This window comes from Camelina sativa, chromosome 3, assembly GCF_000633955.1.
Source record: "Camelina sativa cultivar DH55 chromosome 3, Cs, whole genome shotgun sequence".
NCBI classification, from domain to species: Eukaryota; Viridiplantae; Streptophyta; class Magnoliopsida; order Brassicales; family Brassicaceae; genus Camelina; species Camelina sativa.
Genome location: NC_025687.1, coordinates 10,504,849 through 10,520,496, shown reverse-complemented (window position 1 = coordinate 10,520,496; position 15,648 = coordinate 10,504,849). Strand labels below are relative to the sequence as shown.

The window sequence follows — 15,648 nt, the reverse complement described above, 5'->3', positions numbered from 1 at the left end:
GAAGCTGTACTTTCTGCCTACCTGCTTGAGAATTGCATTTGCAACTGCAAGAGTACACATAAGGGTAGGTGCAGAACGATCAACCGCAGTGCATCGTTGAATTGTTTGCAGTATTTCAGTAACAGCGAGTTTATCAAGCGTTTGAACTAGCTCTGCTAAGCAAAGCAAAGCATTTACTCTAACCTGCACCACATGTACGTTCTATCAAAATTTTATTTAGAAGATCGAGCTCTTCATTTCATCTGTCAATGTTAAAAAAGCGGAATAATTGAAATCAAGGCTAACAACATACGGCAGCAACTGTGGTTTTGAGAGCCAAGCCATGAACACGCGGCAAAATCGCTTGCCTTACAACCTGCAAAAACAAGTTGGAAAAAAGTAAGAACCAAACAAACTCGCCCACTGCAGAACCAAAATTAAAATGCATGTGACACTAAGCTTGTGTAATCCACAAATCAACCCTGAAGCTTAAATCGTCATTCAGATAAGAATTCATTCAATAAATATAAAATACAAAGCATCAAGCATCACCTGACCATCGAGTTGTTTAGCAACAGACGTAGATCTTTTCAGAACTTCCTCCTGTATTCGGACATCGTTGTCGTTGTATGCTCGGAGAAGCAAAGGGAGGACATGTGATACAAGATGCTCTGCATTAGTCTGCAAATAAAATAGACTAGTAAGAGATCTGAGGGCGTAAGACAATAAAAGAATAAGAAGAAGTGATTCCATTTTAAGCATATTTTAGAATTGGAGTAGAGAAACAAATAGCAGAGAGGAATAGAAGTCACGTGAGAGAGAAATATGCAGCTTTATGAAATTGAAGGTCATGTATCGGTTTTTAAGTTTAAAGTAATGACACTAGATATGTCATAGGTAACTATATTTATACATTAATCACTTTACACTTTTCCATTGTGTCAAATCAGTAGAACTTAGCAGACACATGCAGGGATCGAATACATAATTCCAGTGATGCATACATATTGGTTGGATACTTACCTTGTTAACTATAAGCTCTGCACGCTTTACAAGCAACAGTAAGGTGTCACCCGTAGCAGTACTCAAAACAGGAACAAGGGCTGGGAGCGTTGTCAACTCAAAGTCATTCTTATCCTGCAAATTATAATTTAAGGTTTCAAGCATTCATTAAAACTTGAGTAAAGATTCAAAAGAAATCCTTGTCAAAGGTCAATGCGAAGCAACTTTCAAGTTTTCGCAAATGACAGGTTGATAAATACCCGGTATCTATTTGTGCAATCACCATTTGTACAACTGAAAACTGAAAAGAGCAGGTCGAAAATATATGTGCGTGTGACAGGCCATAGGACACAAGAAAAACAAATTTTATCTAGAAACTGCTGGTATCTGTAAATCTCAAACAAAATACTAGGAAAGAAACATATGGGTCTGATTGACTAAATGTAAATACCCAAGATCAGAAATAGTACCTGAGACTCTGCTATTGTTAGAACCATGGGAAGAATCACAGGCTGCATAACCAAATTCCTAAGTTCAGCACATAGAGGCGGAAGCACCTGGTATGATTAGTTGTTATTAAGCAAATCACTTGAGCAACTGATTGTTTTCTTTAATGTAACAAAATACAGGAAAGAAGCCAGAACGTGACTACCTTATACCGCAATACACGTGAATCAAAATCTTTCCACATATCTGATAATGCTTTTAAGAACTCAGACTTCTGCATGTTGTCTCTTTCCTGCAATAGATTAAAAATGCCCCGAAGGTTTATATATTTCCCACTATCTAAATGATGTCTGTCTTAAACGATAACGGTAAGTTTATGCACATACAAGCATATGATCAAGAAAACGGAGGGCACGTAACGTAGTATCACTCCGGAAAAAATTGGATCCTGCAGGTGAAAGTTCAAGTCCAAGATGTAAGCGCACAAACAATGAGGTAAATTTTATCACAAGAAACAATGAAACCCCTATGAACAATAGGTATTCCTACCAGTGAAATCTAATGCTGTTGGTCTAAAGGACTCGTTCATTGACAGCATCCGTTGCAAATCAGATGCCAAGTCTGAGGGTATAGATGAGAAAGTTTCATTTGTTAAATAGTTCAACGTGTTCATGTACTGCAAGAAATTTGCAAGGTAACCATCATCAGCGATGAAAACGACAGATATTATACTACTTTATAGCGAATAATATGAAAATAGAAACTAACAAGCTTGGGGTTTTAGCATTACCATCTTGACATTGTTATGGCAATCAAACAATGGTTTCCGTGCCACTAAATGATAGGCAAGGCATCCGAAACTAAAAATATCTGAAAAAACTCCAGCTGATGGAGTTTCGCTCCGCACCAATTCAGGTGCGGTATAATTTAAAGATGGTTGGAGTGGCAAGATTGAGTCTTCAACATCATATTCCTGCACAGATCCATTCATATCATATCATGCATAGGAAATTCATCTAGATGCCAGAGTAAAATCGAAAATCATGAGTTTTTAAGTACCCACAGAGTAGTGAAACGATTGCATGTTATCCAAATTCCCATCCTGTGCTTCTGAAATAGCAAAGCCAAATCCGGCAAGCTTCCAGGAACCAGCCGAGGTAATAAAAACATTCTGCGATGAAAATTAAAGATCCAAAGATAAAGCACAACAGCTTCAAAGAACGTATAGAGTATAAATTATGAAAAAGCAACCTCGGGAGATACAGCACGATGAATGAGATGGGCGTTATTATGGAGAAAGTTCAATGTCTCAGCAATTTGAAGGAGACCATGCTTCACCTCCAACAAGCTCATCTCCTGCAACAAACAAATTATAAGATATTATAGTAAAGTATCCTCCATTTTTGTTTTCACTCAATTGCTCAAATTCGAAGTTCAATCATCACATGAATTAACGCACCATGGACTTAAGATCTTTCGGAACGTTATCCACATTTTCCACATTCCCGAGCGCATTAGCCACAGAGGCGAAGAGCGGCTCCGTAACCATAGCCATAGCATTCTTATTCTCATCAATCGCCTGAACCACATGAACAACACCGGGATGTCTAAGCCGCACGAGCTTCCCAGCATCAGCACGAATCAAATCGAGAAACGCGTCTTCGGCAGCTTTAGATAATCCCGCCCTAGAACGAGCCTCAGACAAGGCGCGCTTATCAAGCACCCAGACGCAAACGGTTGGATACTGCTGAGGACGCGTGGAGTCACGTGCCTTGGCTGAGTAAAGCTTCCAGGCGAAGCCAGGACCACCGGAACCGATCTGATTGAGAAGCTCGTAGTCTTGAAGAGGCTTTGGACCTGTAACCTCCTGTACTGTGGTTTGAACCCTCTTCTCAATCACCGCAGCCGTTTTAGCCAGTGCTTGCGTCAGCGTTCTCATATTTATCGACATTTTTTTTTTCTTCCCCCGAATTTTAAACTGTCGTCGCTTCAACCGGTGATCGGCGATGAAACGATTCAGACGTATATAAAGCAAAAGCGAAAACTAAAATCCCGGAAGAGTATGGTTGCTCTGATGGAAGAAGATGAAAGCAGAAACCTGAATTGGACGATCGTCTTCTTCCCCCCTGACCCTCTCTCTTTCGCTAGACTTGTCTTTTTGATTTTTCTTCGTATCCTTTTTTTTTTTTTTTTTTAATTATTTATTAATTTACGTTTATTATAAGCCAAAATGGTCCTTCTTCAAACATAAAAGGATAAATTCATATATTACTGTCACAATGGGCAAAAAAAGCCTATTTGAACATGAAGAATCTTTGAAATGTTGTTGATTCGAGTCGAGAGATGAGCTTCATGAAGCTGTGGCAATCGAATGCAGATACTTGTGTTCTTCATTATCTTGTATCAAGCTCGCAGTAGCACCACAACCACAACTTTTAAGCTAGCGGAACTGAGTGAGCTGCTGTTTGTGTTCTGTACAGGCTCTGTGTTTGTGAGAGGTTAGAGGTCAGGTGGAAAAAAAGTGATCGTTGCGGAAACAAGAGGGACCGGCGTCTTCTGCTACCGGTTTACTAACCAACCGGGTTTTATCAGAGCGTCTCGCTTGAAGTCACGGCCCGTTACTGACTTTGATTCACCCAAGCGTCGGTAACACTGGGAAGAAGAAGAAAGAAGACAGCAGAAGTACAGAGAAAGATTAGTAAACCCCGTGTGAATTCAGATATAGATGAAAACAAAATTATTTTGAAAAAGTAAAGCTATCGTCAGTAGGACTACTAACTAACCTTGTAACAGACAATGGTATCATCAGGGTACATAGCAAATAGCTTAGTTCCCAAGCGGGCATAGCAGGAATCACAGAGGCTCTCATCATTTATCTGCATGTGACGTGATCTTTCTTCTAATCTTGCTAACCTTGAGTCTACATCCAATGCACGAGAGATATTGTGTACGATCTGTAACAATTGACTTAAACATCATTCAGACAAATAATGCTACACCCACACCACATATACAGATCGCAGGAACTTGAAACTCGGTAACAAATTCTGATTAGTTTATCAATATTATTATAACATCTTTGACAACAGTAGCAAATATAGAATAAATGAATTTGTAGGGATTGTGAATATATACCTGGCCTTGACGATGATGATGAACCCGAGCCCTCAGCATTCTTAAAATTGTATCTGATGCCAGTTTTAAGGGCATATCAGGAGACAATTTCTGGAAATGAAAGAAGATATCAGCTTTATCATCAAACAACCACATGAAAAAGCTATAGGATATGAGGCAATATCAACAACGTCCTTTTGACATATGGAGGACTGGGATTACTTACTTCCAAAACTTGCAAAGGATCAAGTGATTCCCCGTGGTTGTGGAGGAGGCGAACAGCAGCCTTAAACATAGGCTCTTTACCATTTTGAGGATCCAGGTACATATCAAGTAACCTAAGATAAAACTTTAGGGATTTAACAAGGAGAAGAGCAAATCGTGGGATGATATTCACAATACAGCGATCAAATGAAGGAAAAGAACCTACTGCATGAATGCATCTGGTCTTCCAATCTCTACACAATATTGCTCTGCAGCTGCACAATCCTCAAGCTTCCTGGCACCCACCACAGAAAATCTTATCAGTAACCACCCATTCAAATTCACAATAAACTTTATTTGCTTACTTCATAAGCCCTCAAAATATTTGGTTTCCACAACAATCAGATAGACAATTCAATTTTGTTCTTTATTACTTCTTGGACTATTAAAGTGAACTTACAAAGCAAGAATTTGGAGGACCAGTGTCTCCTGCCCTATCCTTCGGTATAGGATTGCCTATCAACAACAAAAAAATTGACACGTCAAATCGGTAAACCAACACATAATTTTGACAGTAGAGAATTCATTGAATAATCATCAGTGCACCATCAGAACCATGAAGCATCCTAGGATACACACCTAAACGACACTTTTATAGAACCATTCAAAACCGAATGAAACAGATTTGACAGACAAACCTTTTCCAACCACAGTTCTGATCCTTCTACCAATTCCAAGATTTCTTCAGGATCATATAGATCTGAAGACTGCAAGAAAGTCTGCAATCTTTCTCGTACATCACTTTCAAACAAAGAAATATTTCCAACATTACAATCATGTGCCTCTCTGTCTCCACCATCAGATTGTTGGATACCGTTTTGAACTTCAACATACTCAAGGGCTGATTTGGCAAGTGAGAGAGCATACGATGTATGCAGCTGCGGGTCAGTGTAGTCTCTTTCCTCAATCAACCATTGGAAGTACCTGGCCAGTATATAAAGTCAGTAAGAAAAACACTTTGGTGGACCTTCCTCTTACTAGTTACTACTTACTAGTATGCGTTCAGTAACTATACCTCTGTATGATTTCAACCTTTTTGGGATCAATAGCTTGGATCACTTGCTCTGCAATAAGATTAAGAAACACATACCCTCACATCTATCAAAATTTAGTATTTAATCCATTATACATATAATGTCATATACCAAGACACTCAATAATCCGAAGTCAAGAAAAAAAAAAAAAAACTTTGTAAGTTAATGGACCAGATGCCTATTCTAACCCTAATATTAACTTTACTGATGAACAGCACACTACATACATGAGAATATATGCACGGACAAAATTATTATCCTGAACCTAAAGAAGCCTTAGACTCCTTGCATGAAATTAATCATCTCAGAATCCAGCTAAGCCATTATTCATTAATACGAGTCCAGGATAGATCACAATTCGAAACCTAAGAAACAGTTGGCAAAGGTTTCTAAAAGAACGAATAGAGATCAAAATCTGACTCACAATCAAACACAAATGTTCTGTTAACCCTGATTCCCACCTGGTGAAAGCTCTTCTGTCCTTTTATCTGACGTCAAGACTTGGATAGCAAACAATGGGTTTATATCTGAAATCTAAAATGATACATCCACAATCATCAATTATGCTCACAAGATACAAATCTTTGTTGTAAAAATTCACAACAACTTGGAGTTATATCATATATATGTCATACCCAACTAAGATGCTGCAATGCCAGTTCTGGATCACAGGGTTCCTCAAGAATTCTGGCTGCTTCTGCCGCAGCAGCCTCTTTACCAGATAACCGAATGAGCTCATTGTCGTGTAAATAGGGCACCAAGTCATCTGAGTCTTGCCATAGACCAGATGAATAATTCTTCGTAAAGAGACGCCAAATAGCAAGAGCCTTTGCACTCATCCCCTTACTTGCATAGAGGAATGCAAGTGCCCGTAAGTGTCCAGATTCAGTTAGAAGACTCTCCAACTCCTCCTGCATTGTCCACAGAAGTTGTAAAGTCCTCCCTCAAGCAACATTCTGATAACAAGCTCTTTGTTTTTCTATGCATTGTATTTCTAAGGATTCAGAAATTTGCAATTTCCTCTTCGAACACCCACATGAATCCTAGAGTACTACAGTTAAAATTATCCAGTTAACAGCATAATTTAGGGGGGAAGTCAGCATCTTAAAATACCATTGATCTAGCGTTCGAATACAGTGGTTTAGTAAACTGAGACTCAGCTAACTGACTAAAAAACTGGTACTATGGTCCAAGTACAATGCATACAAAAACGCACCTAGTCTACTAGGCACTGAAAGTCTTCTTCTCCTTTTCAACCAAATAGTTCTGTCAAAGAATAGATTTCCGAATTACAGGTATCTTACATCTTTCAGTAATTTGTTTGTGGTGCCACCTTTCTAGTTGATGCTATGCAAATATGTACATGCGTAAATTATATTCACAGAAAACGCATACCACAACACAGTTATTATCGGAAGATGCAAGATTCTCCATATCTTCAACACGGTTTAATGCTCTGTAAAGAAGCATTAGAAGCGTGTCTATTCCTTCCCTTACAGAATGAGTTAAGTCCTTCTCACGTGATATCTCGAGGTACCTTTCGCAACAGGTAACATCATTATATTCCAATTCACACTTTAGAGAACAGGGATATACTACAAAAGCTGTAGAGGAAAACAAGATACATAAAAGAGTAATTGTATCACCTGGTAATGTTTTTAATTGCTAAATCCAATAAATCAGCTCTACTAGGGGGATTTGAGAAAAACTCTTCGTCAACCGGAGTGTCCATTCCTGCTTTTCTTAAAAAATTGGCTCTCTGGATGGCCATCAGCCCATTATCTACAACATCTTCGAAAGGAGCAGGGGGAGGATGCAGTCCCCAGTATCTGTTTCTTGGAACCTGAAAGCACGTAAATATCTTAGTGAAGCAGATTGGAGCTGGACAAGGCTTGAGATATCATAACTATCTGGTTGGCTACAATTCAGACAATGCCTTCAGTGACGAAAGTAGAGAACTGTGGTGATTAAGCAGTCAATTTTTAGAGACAACTTAAGAGTAATTTACTATAAACCAGTTGCCAGGGAAAAATATATACCACCAAAGACCAGCGATTAGGATCCCGCATGATAAAAGGAAACACTTCAGAAGGTTCCATTTTTTCAGACTTCAGAAATTGATTCACAGCTTCCTCAAAGCGCAAATCGAAAAGCAGTAGATACCCTATTTGAGCATGAAGAAAGGAAAGCATGTCTTTTGAAATTTCCCCCTGTGAGTCAAGCTCTTCCACCAAGGAGATGGCTTCTCTGTATCTCTTTTTCCTCAATAGGTCTTTAATCTGTTCTTCATAAGGCACTCTCCGATAAAAAAGAAGCTGAAACAGACAATGAAAAGAGTCAACAAAAAAATCATGAAATTTCATCAATAAGATAGACTCACTAGAAATGAAGATAGCTAATGATTAGGATAAACACCTTTGACAAGGAAGTGACAGCCAAAAGGTTTCCATCTCCTGCCTCATCTGCGGCAAAAAGTGAAGGCCCGCATCCTTCAGTACCAAAACTAACTGATTGAACACAAGCACCCGACTTCTTCTGATGTATTTCCATTTTCCCATCTCCAACAGTCACCAAATAGAAAGACAACTCTCCAACAGAATCAGGCCTCCTTCGGAACACAAGGCTCCCTCCAATAGGCTGACCATTAGTGTCAACAACAACTCCAACATTGTCCACCAACAACAATACCTTCCACTCTTTACATAACAATTTAAGCAGCGGGGGACCAGACACATCAGGCAACGTGAAAATCACCCCACTTTGACCAGTAACACACGAGATCAAGCTATAACCTTTAACAGTCCCCGCAATAACATAATCATCAAGCCAAACCAAAGTTTTAATCCCACCAATCCCAAGAATCTCTTTCAAAACAACAAAGGAACCACTCAACTCTTCTTTCTCATCACACTGAAGTTCAATCAGCAACATTCTCTCACCAATAGCAACAGCGAAAACATAATCACCTTGGTGGACTCGCTCATGTCCAAAGTCCTTACCTTTAACATCATTCACACGATTCCCAGCGCCAAGCAACTGAAGAAACTTCTTACTCGAGCTAGAATCACTCGAAACCTCAGAAGGCAACAAGTCAGTACTAGAAGAGTCACGTCCTCTCACTCTCTTAGCAACCACATTGATCCCTTTCAATAAACCACCCAATCTCTTAGCTTGTTGAGATAGAAGCGAATCCACCAAGAACAAGTACCCATTGCAAAGTGCTACAATTTTCCCTCTTTCCTCTCCAAGCACAAAAACAGACTCGACAGGAGAAGCGCTCAGCGGTACACTTGCGAGACGCGTGACAATATTAGTCGTAGTATCGAGAGAGAGGAGAATAAGAGATCCGGAGGAGGTTCCTAGGTACACTAGGGTTTGAGAATCGGAGATAGGAGAGAGAGATAAAGCTCGGATCTTATCATCACCGCCGAGATCAAAACGAGCAGTAAGCTCCACAACGGACCGACATTTAGCCATGAACTGAACCAGGTATACGAAGTACAATGGTAGTGACCGGATTTGAGAAGAAAGAGAAACGGCGATTGAGAAACTCCGGCGATCAGAGTCACGCCGGCCTACCGGAGAAGCCAAAGACAAACAGAGTCAAGACACGTTTGAGTTCCCATTTTGACTTAAAACATTACACAGCTTTCCCTTTGTTATCATCAAACCGAAAACGACGTCGTTTACTAATCTCTTCTTGTCGTTTTATGTTCAATCTTTTTTTCTTTTTTTTTTGAACATCTGAATTTGTTTGTTTCAAAAATGTCGATGCTAATATTCGATAAATTATTAATTTTCTGGAATAGACTTAAATAAATTCGTGATCCAAAGAAGAGAGACACGTGGGACTCTAGATCGCCAGAAGCCCATCCAAAATAACGCAAGAACAAAGCCGCGCCAATCCAAAAAAAGCCCAAAACTGTAAGAAACTCTGAATTTTTTTTTATGGCACAACACTGGCTTCAATCCAATCTTCGTCTTCTTCATCGTCATCATCATCATCTCCATTAAAGCTGCTGCTTTAAAATGCGCAGCCTTACTCTGGGTCTGAGTCTCAGATCCTCTTCTCTTCCTTTCACCTGCAGCAACTTCCGCTTCTTCTCTCCTCCTTCTTCTTCTTCTTCTTCTTCTTCCTTTAGACTCTACAGACGATTCCATTTCCTCAAGCCATGTTCTTCCTTAAAACAAACCAAGAAGAAGAAGCAAAACTCTCTCCCTTCTACCGCCCCGCCTCCTCAGAGTCTTCGGTGGTTCTTCAATCCCAAATCCAGCGATGAAGATGATGATGATGATAAGTCCTCCGCGGCTGAGAGCGATGACGGTGGCGGATCGGATGGGGATGCTGCTATTAAGGGTACTATCTTGGCCGGAGTTTTGTTGATTGGTACTGTTGGTGGATTCGCCGGCGTTGGTTATGTGTATAGAGATCAGATCAATACGTTCCTCACTCAATTCTCTACTTACATCGAAGGTTCGATTTGATTTTTTTATGTTCCTGTAATGTTTAGCTTCCAGTAGTATTCTGAACTTAGTGAACAATATATATAGTGATGATGCATTATTTGGGATAAGTTTTTTTTGACCAATTTCACAAGTTGACTTAGTTTTGTGTTGTTGAATCAAAATCAGGTTATGGTACTGCTGGATATGCGTTGTTCATTGCTGTGTATGCTGGGCTTGAGGCAAGTTTTTTCTTTTATATACTCTTCATGTGCTTTTGTTGTTTTTGCTTCATTTGTGACCTTTTGGGACCATGTTTCAAGCTTTTGCTTTTTTTTTTCTGCTTCCTTTGTGTTAGATACTAGCCATTCCGGCTCTCCCATTGACGATGTCGGCTGGTCTTCTCTTTGGTCCTCTTATTGGCACCATCATCGTTTCTATTAGTGGAACAGTAAGTTGTTCAACTCAATCAAATTCCTTAACTGTCATCAAGGGACCTCTCTCATGTTCATAGTGTCTAATTTTGTTTTTACTCTGTGTTAGATGGCTGCTAGTGTTGCATTTTTAATTGCTCGATACTTTGCTCGAGAGCGCATCCTTAATTTGGTTGAGGACAACAAGAAGTTCCTTGCCGTTGATAAAGCGATTGGTGAAAATGGTTTTAGGGTTGTTACTCTCCTTCGGCTAAGCCCTTTGCTTCCTTTCTCTCTTGGCAATTACCTGTACGGGTTGACATCTGTGAAGTTTGTGCCTTATGTATTAGGAAGGTCTGTGTTCTTGCAAACTTTTTATACTATTTCCCTATCTTCTCCGCTCTAGAAGCTTGCTTGATGCTTGTGCTGTGGTTGCTTAAGAATCCAGTTTGTTCCATTAATATCCATTTGCTTACTCTGAACCAGGAGTAAATTCATCTTGATAAGGTCAGTTCTGAGTTGACATAGTCATTCATGGATCCTACTGTTTTTGCAGCTGGTTGGGTATGCTTCCAGGGTCGTGGGCTTATGTCAGCGCTGGGGCTTTTGGACGAGCAATCATTGTGAGTTTTGTTGTCTCTTAATCTAATCTATGTATCCCTCCAAAGTCTAGACACTTTGACAAAAAAGGGAACTGCACAAAAACACTATCTTCTCGAGTCAAGCATAAGGGTACAACACTAGGATCCACTGAGCTTTTCCATTGTTGGGTGTAGAATAAGTCATGTTGATCAGCTCTTGTCTATGGTAGAAGTATACATTGATATCGAATAATAAAGAAGTGCTCAATACGAGGAATGGTTAGTCATTAACTTAAGGAAGTTAATTGGAATTGAGGAAATTGTGTCTGATGGATAGTCTGAACTGTGAATGCATTGTGATTCTTGCAAGCTACATAATCATCAAGTAGTAATCTTCTATCTGTATGTTTGTTTTCAGCGAGAAGAATCAAATGTTGGCTTGCCTGGAGGAAACGGCCAGCTTTTAACATTGGGGCTGGGTCTGTTGGTTACTGCATTGGCTGGAACATATGTGACACGCCTTGCAAAGGTAAAACAACTCATACCTGTTTGCTTTTTTCCTTTTCTCTGGTCTGCGTTATGTTCGCTTCCCACTTCTGATGTCAGGCCATTTGGTTTTAGCCTTTGTTAGCATAACCTCACAAAAGTCCTGTCAAGTGATCCCATATTTGATTGAAAACTTAGAAAAGATTCACAGTGAAGTGTCTGTACCTAAAGATGGATCTCTATTACTTGTCGTGTGGTGCAGGATGCTATAAAGGACATCGACGATGAGTAGAGAGAGAGAGAGATGCAAACTAAGACGAGGAAACAAGCCAAACATTGGACAAAGGTTTTGACTCTCTAGGATTTGTAAAACCTTAACAGAGAGTATCATCAATGAACTTAAAAGTTAAAATGTTATCTAGGAATGACATTAATACTGCTCCACTATTGTTCATAGTTGATAAATATAATGTGAATTTTCTTTTTGTTTTTTTTTACATTTAAACTGCAATATGTGAGAAAATGCTTCTAGACAGGAGAATATAAATAGAGAGCCTCATAAAATCAAATTACTCAAGTGCGGCGGTTGGAATTAGAAAACCAAATTACCCACCAAAAACGTAATTGATGAAACCAAACGGGGAAAAAAGGTTTTTAGTGATTTTATTTGTCAAAAGAATATAACAAAGTAAAATTCCCAAGTGAGATTCAACTCTGATTCGTCATGTCCCACCATCGATGATCATTCCACTCACTTAAGCAGTAGATTCCTTCAAGTAAGCGATGAGATCAGCACGCTCTTGAGGCTTCTTAAGCCCAGGGAACACCATCTTCGTACCTGGTATGTACTGCATATCAGAAAAAATGACCATCATCAATCTCAATGCTAACAACAACAACAACAACAACTCATGAAACAAATCAGAATGAATCAAAGACATGATAGTAAGTATACGATCAATACCTTCTTGGGGTTGAGCAAGTAATCATACAAGGTCTTCTCTTCCCATTCCACAGCTTTGTTCTTGTTAGCAGCAGAGTAAGAGTAACCAGCAGTTGTACCAGATTGTCTTCCAAACAAACCGTTTAGATTGGGTCCTATTATGATAACCAAACTTCAATTAGGATTTGCAAAACTAGCCACATAAATTATTGTGAATCACATAGATCCAACATAAAGGCTATATGATGATCAGATCTATGATGATTTAAAAACTAAGTACGCTAATCGAATCGATGTGAAACGAAGATCGAGCATATAGAATAGAGAAGCTCAAAGAGTCAAAAGAGATCGATGTGTAAAAAAAAACCTTGTTTGTGACCGGCGCCTTTGTCAACGGTGTGACATTGAGCACACTTGGTCCTGAAGATCTTCTCTCCGGCCTTAGGGTTTCCTGGTGGTGCTTCATCAAACGACGCCATTTTTTTTTCTTCGCTTGAGCAACGGGATCAGGAACAACAAGAGAAAATGAACACGGAACTTTAGCTTCTCTGGAGCTTGGAAGTTTCTTAGGGTTTCTGTGGGTGGCACACCAGACACCTCTCTCTTGTTAACTATCAGGAGTTCCAATATTAATGGGCCTCTAATGGGTTTATTGGGCTCAAATTTATTTCATGTAAAATTAGGCCCAATATTAGTTCTTGATTCACAAACGTCAATTGCATTTGTTGAGAAACATGCTCGTATTGGTATAAGATTATATATGTACAATCAATAAATTGATGCTCCAGTTTGATCATCCTGAAGCAGGGAATAGTAAAAAAAACTTATTCATCTTTATCCTACTTCTACAAGACGTTCTTCATCTGAACTTTGCTCCTGATTAACTGTAGACTCGATCATTGGCTTATTATCATTCACTTCATCTAACCCGGAATCTGTTTCAATCAAAGCAAACTCACGAGCCTTTTGCACGACCATTTCACTCAGGGAAGTCTTCACCGTTACAAGTTTGTTCCAAGAACCAGTAGCTGCATACATATCTACCAGCAACATGTAGTGCCCTAAGTGTTCTGGCTTTATCTCAAGAAGTAGCTTATCTGCAGCCCATTCGCCAATGTCTGTGTTCCCGTGGATGAGGCACGCTTTCAGTATAGTAGCACACATGGCACTAGATGGCTCGTAAGGTATTTTCAGGAATATCTTTCTGGCTGCAGCCAGGTGACCTGCTCTGCAATAAAGATCAACCATACAAGAATAGTGTTCAAGGCGAGGGTGTATACCGAAAACAGTCTGCATCTTCCCAAACCAGCTTTGTCCTTGACGCACTAAGTTGGAATGGCTACAAGCTGATAAAACTGCAACCATTGTTACATGATCAGGTTTCATTCCGGATCTGATCATCTCCTTGAACAATGACAATGCGACTTCTCCTTTACCAAGCATGCCATATCCACCTATCAAGGAAGTGTATGTCACTTTATCCCTCTTTCTCATTGAATCATATACTCGCTTTGCAGCTATCACTTCCCCGGATTTGACATACACATGGAAAAGGGAGTTCCACAAGATTAAACAGTCGTTGAAGCTTTGGCGTCTCACGATGTAGCAGTGAATCTCTTTCCCATATTGCAGGTTTGCCACTCGAGCACAAAAAGGGAGAATGCTTGCAAGCGTAACGTAATTTGGTTGAATGCCAGAACAAAACATCTCCCTCACCAGGAAAGAGGTCTCTTCCGATCTCATGTTGTGTGCATAACCCGAAATAATAGAATTCCACCTACTCAAACTATTCACTTCAATCTCCTGAAACACTAAAAAGGCGTGCCTAAGATCACCGCATCTTGAGTACAATGTGATCAACGAATTACGAACATTGTCAATGTTATGGAAACCACTACTAATTGCAAGGCAATGAAATACTTTTCCCAACCGTAACTCCCCAAAATGTGAGCATGCCGTCAAACCATTAATCATAGCTACAGAGTCTAATCCCAAGTTGTAATTTCTCATCCCAAGTACACAATTCAAAGCCCCAACATAATTTCCTATCTGCAAACAACCTCCAGCTAATGTGTTCCAAGTTACAACAGTCGCTCCTACACCAGATTGTAACATTCTATCAAAAAGCTCAAGAGCTTCCTCTAAGTCTCCTTCAGAAGCATAACAGTTAATTACTGCATTCCATGAGACAGCATCCTTTTCAGACATCATATCAAACAATCTCCGAGCGATATCTACTCTACCAAATCTTTTATACATAGATATCAACGCATTGCAGACATACAAGCTGCATCTGTGAGAGCTCACCTCAATGGAGCCATGAACTGCTCTTCCAGATGCAAAATCTAGAACTGCTCCACAAGCCTTGAGAACAGACGGGTAAGTAAACTCATCCGGTCGAACCCCTTTACTCATCATTCGTTTGTAAACAGAAAATGACTCCTCATACCGTTTGTTCCTAACATACGAATCGATCAGCAGATTCCACGGAAAGGGATGGAAAATGTCAGAGGTCACAGTAATGGTCTGAGCTTCGTCAAGGAGGTTGAAAGCAGAGTAGAAAGTAACAAGCTTTAAGACCAAAACAGGGTCAAACTCCAGACCAGACGAGATACAATAACCATGAATTTGCTGCCCTGAAACGAACTCCTTAAACTCCACACATGTGGATAAAAGGGAAACCGCTGAACGGAAAACGAATTCGTGAGAACCAGACTGGTGACGAAGCAGAGAGAAAGCTCTGAAAGCTTCATAAAACTGACCATGAGCGATGCAATATCTAAATGATTTGAAAAGAGCTGCTGGGACTGATTCATACTGGGGTTTTGATATGGGTCTCGGTGGCTGCTTCTAAGAATGAGGAATGAACTTGAAAAATTGGGATACAGTGAGACCTCTGATGAGTATAGAGCGAGAAGGAGAAGACGGCATATACAGTAAGC

The 15,648-nt window shown here is 39.8% G+C and overlaps 4 protein-coding genes and 1 pseudogene across 5 annotated transcripts in view; 1 reads left to right on the top strand and 4 right to left on the bottom strand.

The window, feature by feature from the left end:
* The window catches only part of LOC104776408 (SCY1-like protein 2), a 6,857-nt gene extending 3,257 nt beyond the window's left edge, over window positions 1-3,600 (bottom strand). The window contains exons 1-12 of one of the 2 annotated variants that reach the window (XM_010500471.2): window positions 2,888-3,600; window positions 2,680-2,784; window positions 2,492-2,599; window positions 2,219-2,401; window positions 1,978-2,104; window positions 1,815-1,876; window positions 1,634-1,720; window positions 1,452-1,538; window positions 1,003-1,116; window positions 532-660; window positions 293-355; window positions 22-183 (exon numbers count right to left, since the gene is read on the bottom strand). In XM_010500471.2, the coding sequence (XP_010498773.1) occupies window positions 22-183; window positions 293-355; window positions 532-660; window positions 1,003-1,116; window positions 1,452-1,538; window positions 1,634-1,720; window positions 1,815-1,876; window positions 1,978-2,104; window positions 2,219-2,401; window positions 2,492-2,599; window positions 2,680-2,784; window positions 2,888-3,379 (1,719 nt within the window). In that variant the 5' untranslated portion in view covers window positions 3,380-3,600. Of the gene's footprint in view, window positions 1-21; window positions 184-292; window positions 356-531; window positions 661-1,002; window positions 1,117-1,451; window positions 1,539-1,633; window positions 1,721-1,814; window positions 1,877-1,977; window positions 2,105-2,218; window positions 2,402-2,487; window positions 2,600-2,679; window positions 2,785-2,887 lie in introns of those variants that run through there. The other variant, XM_019243603.1, reaches the window with a different exon arrangement.
* On the bottom strand, window positions 3,677-9,498 carry LOC104776409 (transforming growth factor-beta receptor-associated protein 1-like). Its single transcript, XM_010500472.2, has 14 exons — window positions 8,256-9,498; window positions 7,880-8,155; window positions 7,487-7,683; window positions 7,236-7,377; window positions 6,476-6,751; window positions 6,302-6,374; window positions 5,822-5,870; window positions 5,445-5,730; window positions 5,207-5,262; window positions 4,973-5,041; window positions 4,769-4,880; window positions 4,564-4,653; window positions 4,212-4,382; window positions 3,677-4,080 (listed from the first exon to the last, which is right to left on the bottom strand). Exons 1-14 carry the CDS (start codon window positions 9,315-9,317, stop codon window positions 3,988-3,990), a joined length of 2,952 nt encoding a protein of 983 aa, XP_010498774.1. The 5' UTR covers window positions 9,318-9,498; the 3' UTR covers window positions 3,677-3,987.
* On the top strand, window positions 9,752-12,246 carry LOC104776407 (TVP38/TMEM64 family membrane protein slr0305). Its single transcript, XM_010500468.2, has 7 exons — window positions 9,752-10,314; window positions 10,473-10,525; window positions 10,642-10,734; window positions 10,827-11,050; window positions 11,253-11,319; window positions 11,696-11,806; window positions 12,026-12,246. Exons 1-7 carry the CDS (start codon window positions 9,870-9,872, stop codon window positions 12,053-12,055), a joined length of 1,023 nt encoding a protein of 340 aa, XP_010498770.1. The 5' UTR covers window positions 9,752-9,869; the 3' UTR covers window positions 12,056-12,246.
* Window positions 12,305-13,283, bottom strand: LOC104776405 (cytochrome c). The gene is made up of 3 exons (XM_010500467.1): window positions 13,074-13,283; window positions 12,728-12,861; window positions 12,305-12,611 (listed from the first exon to the last, which is right to left on the bottom strand). Exons 1-3 carry the CDS (start codon window positions 13,183-13,185, stop codon window positions 12,519-12,521), a joined length of 339 nt encoding a protein of 112 aa, XP_010498769.1. The 5' UTR covers window positions 13,186-13,283; the 3' UTR covers window positions 12,305-12,518.
* Window positions 13,194-15,642, bottom strand: LOC104776406 (annotated as a pseudogene).

Coding starts and splice junctions, on each gene's coding strand:
- LOC104776409 (XM_010500472.2), bottom strand. CDS start 9,317: ATGGCTAAATGTCGGTCCGTTGTGGAGCTTACTGCTCGTTTTGATCTC. Junction 5,263..5,444: donor CAGAACTGTGGTTGGAAAAG/GTTTGTCTGTCA, acceptor TGTTGTTGATAG/GCAATCCTATACCGAAGGAT. Junction 4,881..4,972: donor AGACCAGATGCATTCATGCA/GTAGGTTCTTTT, acceptor GTTTTATCTTAG/GTTACTTGATATGTACCTGG.
- LOC104776407 (XM_010500468.2), top strand. CDS start 9,870: ATGCGCAGCCTTACTCTGGGTCTGAGTCTCAGATCCTCTTCTCTTCCT. Junction 10,526..10,641: donor CTGTGTATGCTGGGCTTGAG/GCAAGTTTTTTC, acceptor CCTTTGTGTTAG/ATACTAGCCATTCCGGCTCT. Junction 11,051..11,252: donor GTGCCTTATGTATTAGGAAG/GTCTGTGTTCTT, acceptor CTGTTTTTGCAG/CTGGTTGGGTATGCTTCCAG.
- LOC104776405 (XM_010500467.1), bottom strand. CDS start 13,185: ATGGCGTCGTTTGATGAAGCACCACCAGGAAACCCTAAGGCCGGAGAG. Junction 12,862..13,073: donor AGGCGCCGGTCACAAACAAG/GTTTTTTTTTAC, acceptor TTATCATAATAG/GACCCAATCTAAACGGTTTG. Junction 12,612..12,727: donor ACTTGCTCAACCCCAAGAAG/GTATTGATCGTA, acceptor TCTGATATGCAG/TACATACCAGGTACGAAGAT.